This window comes from Ursus americanus, chromosome 16, assembly GCF_024610735.1.
Source record: "Ursus americanus isolate L20-20 chromosome 16, mUrsAme1.1.p, whole genome shotgun sequence".
In the NCBI taxonomy this organism is placed as follows: Eukaryota; Metazoa; Chordata; class Mammalia; order Carnivora; family Ursidae; genus Ursus; species Ursus americanus.
The window spans coordinates 16,776,703-16,786,633 of record NC_142142.1 but is presented as its reverse complement, the minus strand read 5'-3'; the positions used below and the strand labels follow the sequence as shown (position 1 = coordinate 16,786,633).

General features: G+C 48.8%; 1 protein-coding gene across 1 annotated transcript; it reads left to right on the top strand.

Moving 5' to 3' along the window:
- The first annotated feature begins 231 nt into the window (after positions 1-231).
- Positions 232-2,082, top strand: FAM181B (family with sequence similarity 181 member B). The gene has a single exon (XM_045815588.2). The coding sequence runs from the start codon at positions 368-370 to the stop codon at positions 1,646-1,648; it is 1,281 nt and encodes a 426-aa protein (XP_045671544.2). The 5' UTR covers positions 232-367; the 3' UTR covers positions 1,649-2,082.
- The last annotated feature ends 7,849 nt before the right edge of the window (positions 2,083-9,931 follow it).

Sequence of the window (9,931 nt, the reverse complement as noted above, 5' to 3'; positions counted from 1 at the left end):
ATCCTCGCCTCGTGCTGGCTGCTGCAGCTAGCCAACAGAAACGCCGCAGGGAAACGAAGGGGTTAAAGTGATGAGCTTGAGAAAGCCCAGAAAGCTAGAAAAACTACTCCCCCCCCCACCCCGCCCCGGGCCTGGCTAAGTAAGCCCCTCCCCTCCGCCACCGGGGCGGTAGCCTCGCGCTCCCTCCCTCCGCCCCTCGCTTACAAGACCTAATGAGCTCCCCCGCGAGGCCGAGCAGCGAGCCGGGCCCGGAGCGAGGAGGCTGCGCCGCGCGCGCCGCGCCAGGGCGGGAGCCGGGCCTGGGTCGCGGGCGGGAATCGGCCAGGGACGCACCCGCCGCGCGGCGGGCCGCCTGGGAGTCGCGGCGATGGCGGTGCAGGCGGCGCTCCTCAGCACGCACCCCTTCGTCCCCTTCGGCTTCGGGGGCTCCCCGGACGGGCTGGGGGGCGCCTTCGGAGCCCTGGACAAGGGCTGCTGTTTCGAGGATGATGAGACCGGGACACCAGCCGGCGCGCTGCTGGCGGGCGCCGAGGGCGGGGACGTGCGCGAGGCCACCCGCGACCTGCTCAGCTTCATCGACTCGGCGTCCAGCAACATCAAGCTGGCATTGGACAAGCCCGGGAAGTCGAAGCGGAAGGTGAACCACCGCAAGTACCTGCAGAAGCAGATCAAGCGCTGCAGCGGCCTCATGGGCGCCGCGCCCCCCGGCCCGCCCTCTCCAGGCGCAGCCGACACTCCGGCCAAGCGGCCGCTCGCTGCCCACGGCGCCCAGACGGTCGCGGTCCCGCCCCATGGCAAGGCTGCCCCCCGGCGGGAGGCGTCGCAGGCCGCGGCGGCCGCCAGCCTGCAAAGCCGAAGTCTGGCCGCGCTCTTCGACTCGTTGAGCCACGTCCCTGGGGGCGACGAGCGGGCCGGGGGCTCGGCTGCAGCGCCCGTGGTCGGGCTCGGTGGAGCGGGCGCTGGGGGCTCGGGAGGGGACGCGGCCGGCCCCGTCGGCGGTACGGCGGTCCCCGGCGCCAGGAAGGTCCCGTTGCGGGCCCGCAACTTGCCCCCGTCCTTCTTCACCGAGCCGTCCCGGGCGGGCGGCGGCGGCTGTGGCCCGTCGGGGCCCGGCGTGAGCTTGGGCGACTTGGAGAAGGGCGCGGAAGCCGTGGAGTTCTTCGAGCTGCTGGGGCCCGACTACGGCGCCGGCACCGAGGCGAGTGTCTTGCTCGCCGCGGAGCCTCTCGATGTGTTTCCCACGGGAGCCGCCGTCCTGCGGGGCCCCCCGGAGCTGGAGCCCGGGCTCTTTGAGCCGCCACCCGCGATGGTGGGGAGCCTACTGTATTCCGAGTCCTGGAGCGCCCCGGGCTGCCCCCCGACCAAGAAGCCGCCCCTCGCCGCCCCCCGCGGCGGCCTGACCTTGAACGAGCCCTTGCGCCCCCTGTACCCCTCTGCCGCGGACTCTCCCGGAGGCGAGGACGGGCCCGGCCTTTTGGCGTCTTTCGCCCCCTTCTTCTCAGACTGCGCACTGCCCCCGCCGCCGCCGCCGCATCAGGTGTCCTACGAATACAGCGCGGGCTACAGCCGCACGGCTTACTCCAGCCTCTGGAGACCGGACGGCGTTTGGGAAGGGGCGCCCGGGGAGGAGGGGGCGCACCGGGACTGAGGGAGAGGTACCGTTGCCCGTTTGAGACTGCTGTGCGGAGCTCCCGCCTCCGGCTTTCTCCTAAGCCTAAGAACCATAGGGAAGTGCACGTGGAGATGAAACAGGATTTTAAAATATTCAATTAATAAAAGAAACGTAAGAAAAAAATGAAGAGGAATTGGGGGTTGTTTTAACCACAGCCTCAAGTGTTAAAAGAAAAGAAAAAAGCCGTTGGTAGGTTCTTACCGGACCAGACAACCAAGAAACCAAGCCGGGCCTTGGGGAATGGGGTGGGGATGGTGGAAGGGGCAAGCTGTGGCTAATGTAGCCACCTGACCCTCCTCCAACTTTTCGGCAAAGGTCAGTGTGTTTAGTATAATTGCCCCCTCCAAACTGCAGTGGTCCCTCCCTTTCCTTCCCCTTTGAGTACATTATGAATTAAAGTCTATATTGAAAAGAATGGAGCGAAGATACGTTATTGATTTGGGTGTTTTCTCAGAGGACGGTTTTCGGTATGGTCTCTTTACCTTGCTAGGTGAGAGTGTTATTGAGGACAGGAGGCCAGTGGTCCACTGCTGACTTTCTGTGTGCTGGTCCTTATGTATGGGACTCTTCTCTGACACTCCTAAGTGTTCTCTGCTCCCTTCCTCTAACATCTCATTATCCTTCTTCCATTTCTTTCCACTCTTACCAGTGCTGTTGCTTACTTTCCTTCTCTTTCTCTGGTCTCTTGTTGCTCTCTCGATATTTTTTTCCGTCAGCTTTTCTTGATGTAGGAGGCTTCAATTTGGCAAACCTGGGGTCCATTTCTCTCCTTTTCCCATTCTTCAATCATTTTGCTAAGGTGGCACTGGGCAAGTTATAACCTCTTTGGATCTAAGTTTCCTTACCTGAGAGGAAGGGGATAATATTCTTTCTCTTATCACTTCTTCATAGGTGGTTGGGTAGCTCAGAGGGGAAATACATAAAACTCTTTGGGGCTGCTTGATTGGTTCTGCAGGTATACATATTTTATATACATATATCAATGGTTTATACATATGGAAACCATTAGGATTGTGAATCCCATGCTCTTTTTTGGCCTATGTCTGATTATTGCCCTTCCCCTTACAGGCTGTACATGCTATCTACTCTTCCTCCTCATGTTCCACTCCCCACCCCACGCACCCCCCCCTTGGTTGGTTTCTGCCTCCCTGTGCGTCCTCACTCCCTATACCCACAGTGTGTCCGTGGAAGGGAAAGGTGAGGGTAGTTTCCTAAGGAGTCTCTACTCCCTAAACAGCAGGTTCGATGAATGGGATCTGAGGGGCCCGGAAGAGTCTGATCTGTTATCTGAGAGAGATTTGGGGGAAAGTCAGATAAATGTTTTAACCAGCCATGATGTGGCAGAGAGGACACATGATATCATCAGCATGGTTGAGGGGCAGAGAAGGAAAGACTGGGTGGGGAGTGAGCAGCTGAAAAGAGGGAGCCCTTTAGTTCTGCAGACCTGCCATGAAAATGCATGAAGACCAACATTCAGGAAATGTAAGGAGATGTCGTTTACTGATTAATGACACTGCAAGAGAGCTGCCTCTGTTCAAGGCAGATTCTAAGAATATCGACATGTGAGAAAGCAGAACTCCCAGTGTTACTACAAAAGGTGTTAAAATCCAGATTGATGTTTGTACAAGTCAAAAGTGCTGTTATATTTTCAGAAAGGAATTTGTCAGGAAACAAATGGGTATCAAACCATGGCAGGCAACTTTAAGTGCTATTACTGAGTCTCTTTATTCTGAATAAATATTCTGAATAAAACCTTTCTTAAGATAGCACCATGGGAAATACAGCAATGAGTCTCGTTAATGATAAGAGAACTTTTCCAACTCCAGAAACTTGGTGTCTATGGGATTTCTTTCAAAGTGATAAAAAGTGATTAATTCCATTGTGTTAGCAGAATATTATTCAACTGTCATTTAATTTCTCTGAACTACTTTATAAAGAATATTATCCAGGGCAGAACTTCGCCGGAGGAAAACATTAACAGCCCTCTAACAATTACTAAGGCCATAGTAGTCACTACAATGTTTCTTTCTTAATTTCTTCTTGCTTTTAACCCAGTTCAGTAAAACAGGCTATCTCTCTCCCAGTATTTTTCCATGGCTTTCTTTACCAGTGATAATACCAACACTGTGTGTTTCCTAGTGGGAATGTGCTGGTCCTGAGCTTCTTGATTGTGCCATGATGTAGGTGCTATTATGAACCCTGTTTGAAAAGAGAGGCTCAGACAGGTTAAGTAACTTGTTGAAAGCAAGTGATGGGTCCAAGATCTAGATCTACAAGTATGTTAACAGCAAGCCCTGCTGCTTTAGCAAGGCTCTGCTGTGCTTTGCTAGTATGTATGGTTCCCAGTTCCCTGCATTATGCTACCAGCAGGGGTTCTCAACCTCACCACTACTGACATTTTGCACAAGATAATCCATTGCTTTGCAGGCTGTCCCGTGCATAGTAGAATGTTTAGCAGCATCCCTGGCCTCTACCCACTAGGTATCAATAACATTCCTCTAGTCGTGACAAGAACATCTCCATTACCACGTGTCCCCTGAGGGGCAAGATAGCTGCCAGTTGAGAACCACTATGCTAGACAAAGACAAACAGTGTTGATGGGGTGCCTCGTGCTTTCACAGACCTGGTCTCATTTAATTCTTAACAAAGGCCTGTGCTTAGGTATTGTTATTATCCTCATTACAGGTGAAAAGAAGGCTGAAGGGAGGAGTTAGATCAATCAACTTAACTATTTCTTATCTGTTAACTTACCAGCGGAGTACCACTCAGCCTTATTGAGACACGGTCTTCCTGTTGGCAAAATTGGATAACAATTTTCACAATGAGTTATCGTGGGGATTTGGCATAGGGAATGTATAAATACCCACCAAGAGGGAAGGGCTAGTTCTTGGTACCAGGCAGCCAAGCCCCCTGTTATCCAGGATGCTGAGAACATGAGCTTGGTCACTCTGTAGCCTCCAAATTGCCCCGTGTCTGATTCCTCTCCTCCCCACATTGCCTTCCCGTCTGAGCACATGTATCGGACCATGGCCATGCCACCTGCTGTAGTACCGTAAGTAGCTGCCATTAATAATAGTCCTGCCAAGGGCTGGCGGTATTGTTGCTTCCTCTCATATGTCATTTTTTAGTACGGCCTGTTAGAAAGTATTTTTGTCTATTGTTTAGCCACATAAGTGCTTGTAGAGATTTTTTTTTTTTAGGTACAATGGTAGATATTTTTCAAGATCAGAAATATACTTACAATTGTATGACTTTGGACAGGCTATGGATCTTAACCTGGCTGGTAATAATAATTACACTCACTGTATCCTGCATATTCATGATTCCCCACCTCAGCCTTGGTGCCTGGAATATGTTGGAGTGCCTTCCTGCATCCTTTAAGTGGCTGTACTAAGCCTTTGCTCATCTCCATTCAAGCTTCTGCCCTACCCCTCACTCCCACATCCTGACAAGGTGGACAGCATCTGTTGTCATCTCCCCCCATGTCCCATCCCCTCTCTCACTGGAGTTTTTCTCTCCAGCAGGCAGGACCTTCTCCTGCCTTCGAGGCTTGGCATCTTGCCCCTCCTACTTCTTAAGAACAAAATGCTGCTCCATCAATCATCTTTAGTCATCTCTATCTTCAGCCTCACCCTCACATGTTCCTCTCCTCCTAGAAATAAACCTTTAGTATGGTTTAAAAATAAGAAAGAGAGAGAATAAAGAAGTGGAAAACTCTTCTCTAGATATTACTCTATCTTCTTCTCTGTAGAGTTGAATCTTTCAGGAAAAGAATCCACACTTTTTGCCTCCACCTCACCTACTATTTAAACCTTGCCTATTTGGGGTCCTAACCACCCCAGTTTGTGTGGGACTGTCTCGGTTTTAGCCCTGAAATTCCCAAGAAGCCCCTCGGTCCTGGGCAAACTGGTACGGATGGTCACTCTACTTCCACCTAGTGTTTCCCCAAAATTGCTTTCACTGAAGTCTCAGTCACCAACCATGGGGTCTTCAGCCTTCAGCTTTTTCGGCCTGTGCACTGCATCTGAACAACTGGGCTGCGCCTTCCCAAAAGCTCTCCTCCTTGGGTTTGTGGAATATCATTTTCTTTTGGTTTTCTCCTAACTTTCTGGCCATGCACACTTCTTGCTGGAACTCTCGTCTGCTGGTGTGCCCCTGGCTCCTCTCACTTTTGCCCTTTGCTCTTTATACTGCACACATTCTTTCCCAGCAACGGTGGCTCCTTCCAAGGCTCCAGCTAGCACTGATGCCCTGAGGACCCCCAAATCTAGGCCTGCTTCGCTTCTTTCCTCCATTCTAGACCCATTTCCCCATCTATTTCCTAGACAACTTCTCTTGGAGGGGTGAGGGCTCATAAGCTTTTCAAACTACGTCCAAAATTGAACGCATACCCAACTGGAGTAGCCCACAGTCAACCTGGCCGCACTCTTCTTGTAGCGGCTCTCATCATGACCAGTTACCTAGGCCTGGTCCCCACTAGCTTCTAAGTCAGTATGTCTCAAGTATTTTTCTTTTTTTTTTTTTTTTTTTAAAGATTTTATTTATTTATTTGACAGAGATAGACAGCCAGAGAGAGAGGGAACACAAGCAAGGGGAGTGGGAGAGGAAGAAGCAGGCTCATAGCGGAAGAGCCTGATGTGGGGCTCGATCCCATAACGCTGGGATCACGCCCTGAGCCGAAGGCAGACGCTTAACGACTGCACCACCCAGGCGCCCCTCAAGTATTTTTCTTCATCACCTTCAGAAAAACCTCATTTTATGTTATGTCTCAATATATCCAATCCCTATTCATATAAGTTTATGTCCATATAAACATACTCACATTTAATAATTTAGATATTATTAGGTTATTATCTATATTAATATTCAATGATCTATTTCAATAGATCATTGAAAAATTTTTTTTACAAAGCCCAGATTCTTACTAGGAGCTATGTGAAACACTGATATTTTCTTTTCTCTCTAATAAAACGTGGTTATTATCCACTATATGGCTTTTATGACTCACTAATGAGTTGGGCCTGCTGTTTGAAAGATGCTGTTCTAAGCAACTCTTGTGTGTCTCCTCAGTGCTCCTTTGCCAATGTCGCTTCCTTAGTTTGGATCCTCATCACCTCCCACCTCACCTCGTGTAAGGATCTCCTAATGACTTTCTTGTCTATGCAGTCATGATCCTTAATCCATCTTCACCATCACTCCCTGAGCTGTTATTTCTAAAAAGCAACTTCGGTGCAATCATTACTTTCCTTAAAATCTTTCAGTGGCTCCCTGTCACTTCCAAGGTGAAATTCAAAGTCCTCAGCTTAAACAGGTGGCTCCTGCTAGCCTCTCTGGTCTTACCTACCAGTCCTCTCTAGTACTGGTGTTTTGGGAATTTAGTACTAATTACAGATAGTTGCTTGAATACTCCAAATCCATATCACTTCCATGAATTCATTCCTGCCCTACTTATACCTAGAATATACTCCTCATTTTCTCTGCTTGCTAATTTCTGCTAAGCCTGTTATTCTCAGCTTAAGTCTCAGCTTCTTTTTTAACTTCCCTAGATCAATTAAGCACCTCTACTCTGAAATCATCTACGATACTCCCAAACCCCAGGCTTATCTTCTTATACGATTAATTACACTGTTATAACAGTTGTTATTTCTCTGCTTCCCCTATTGGGGGCAGGTACTTGCCTCTGCATTCTTACCACTTTCTGGAATCTGGCAATAATAACATGTAAGAAATGATTACTGGTTGAATTTTATGGTGCTTTACAGATGAAAAAGAAACTTCCCATTCATCCACACATTTGACCTTCACCCCAAACTTGCCAATTGCCCATATAATCTTGTCACTATTTATTAAGAACCTACTGTGCAAAGAGAGCCCCTTTCTGTGGGAACCCTAATTGTGGCCGGAATTATGTGTGTGGAATAACAACCATACTATAATTTTATCAAACCAAAGAGCAGAGTGGTTTTGCCTGGAGCAGTGCATTTGGTGGCCGGCACTGAGGATATTGTGACATGCTTTCAATCATTTGTCCCATATATACAGTGTGACCAGAATTTTCCTATGTGAGATCAGCAATAACTAGAAACCTGATTCTTAATGGGTCTAGAATTGAGTTGAGCAGTTGACGCAATGAAATGTTCAGTGTCAATATGAAAGTGAAGAAACAAAACAAAATAATCTAAGAGATGTCACAAAGTACTTGATAGTTTTGTTGCTAAATATATGTTATAGGCAATTTTTTTTTTTCACTTTCAAAAGGTGATATTCCTAGGGCACCCGGGTGGCTCAGTCAGTTAAGTGTCCGACTCTCAATTTTGGCTTAGGTCATCATCTCGAGGTCATGGGATGGGCTCAGTGCTCAACAGAGAGTCTGCTTGAGGATTCTTTCTCCCTCTCCCTCTCCCTCTGCCCCTCCCCACCCCCCTCAAATACATAAACAAATCTTTGAAAAAAATATGTTTCTGCAAACATATTCCGATGTGAGAAAAATCATATTTATTTTCCCATAGAATGTAAGGGAGGGAGGGAGAGAGGGAGAAGGAGAAGGAGAGAGAGAGAAGGAATGGATATGTGGCTAGATTATTGGCAAGTGGTTCAAGATCCACTTATTACCTGTAATAAATATTATGGGTTGGATTGTGTGCCCTCAGTAAGATACGTTGTACTCCTAACTCCCAGACCCTCAGAATGTGACCTTATTTGGAGATAAGGTCTTTACAGAAGTAATCAAGTTAAAATGCGGTCATGAGGGTAGGAGCTATTCCAATATGACTGGCATCTTTATAAAAAGGAGAAATTTGGACACAGAGATAGATACAGACAGAGGAAGACAACATGTGATGACATGAAGAGGGAAGACAACTATGTGACTGGATTGATGCACGTGTAAGCTAAGGAGTACTAAGGATTGTACACCAAACACCAGAGGCTAGACGAGGGAAAGAACCTTCCTCTAGCACCTTCATAGACAGTTTGCCATACCAACATCTTGATGTCGTACTTCTAGCCTCCAGAATGGTGAGATAATAAATTTCTGTTGTTTTAAGCTACCCGGTTAATGGCACTTTGTTACAAACAGCCCTAGGAAACTAATAAAATAATGAACACTATGGCAACTAAAAATTAATCCTATTATTTGTGCCACACGAAGTGTTGTGTGTGTGTGTGTGTGTGTGTGTGTGTGTGCTTAAACAAGACTGATGTACCCAAACCACATTTATTTCATTTTATTTCAGGGAATTCTAAGAAAGGGACTCTGTACAGATATAACAAAAACTCTAGAAGCTGTCCACAATTTGAGGGAGGGGCTCTCACGAGCCAAAAATGCTTGAGAGTAGACGGAGCAGTTCTGTTCAAGCCCAGGCTTGGCCAGAATGAGGCACATCCCGCAGACTGCTGTGGCCAGCTACTCGCTATGCCCTCCGAGGCTGTCGTTGGACCTCATCGCATACAGCTGCACTCAGCTGCAAATACGCGGTGTCTGGACCAGTAAAAACCTATCCTGACAGTGCATGGGGAATCTGCTCCTCACGAAGAGGTACGTCTCATGGCCACGTTGGTACCCCCTGGTGCTGGGGAAGCAGGCAAGCCTGCTCACGGAGGTGCAGCCTTCCGCCTACCCTCTGGGGCGTGTGCTTGATTGTATGGCATGGTTTTTGCCCTGTCTCCCACTCAAGCTCAGCGGAGTCTGGAGCTGTATTAGAACGCCCAGTTCATTTAGTTGGGGCTGGCACCCTTCCTCTTTGCTAAACGTGAAGCTTGTGAGTGCAGGCACTGTGTGTTATACCTCTCGGACTATCTGTCTGACACGCAGGGAGAGGAGAGTCCCGGTGTGAGCCGCAGGCTGCGCATGCGCAGTATCTGAGTGTGCTGAGCTATTTTCTCTCTGGCACTATCTTGTCTGACACACAGGGACTCAAACATTTATCATGGGAACAAATTGCTAGCCCTCCTTGCTATTGTCAAGACTCTGTTCTTCCTTGCTACCAAATTCTCTGCACTTCCAGCCACTGCTTTAAGTAGAATCAAAGATGCCTTGGAATGAGAATCCCGCCTCTTCTAGGGCTAGACCACCCTGGATCAGCTAGAGACTGAGAAGAAGGAGAGTCTCACAGCAGCAAGCATGTGGATCTTGGCCCACTGTATTCCTGATGATGGTGGCACCCCAGCAGAACGCTCAGCCAGGGGTTCTACCTAACTGCAGACCTCATCCATAGCCCTGTCTGGCCAGAAAGATTGGTTGGCAGTGTCACCCAGTTT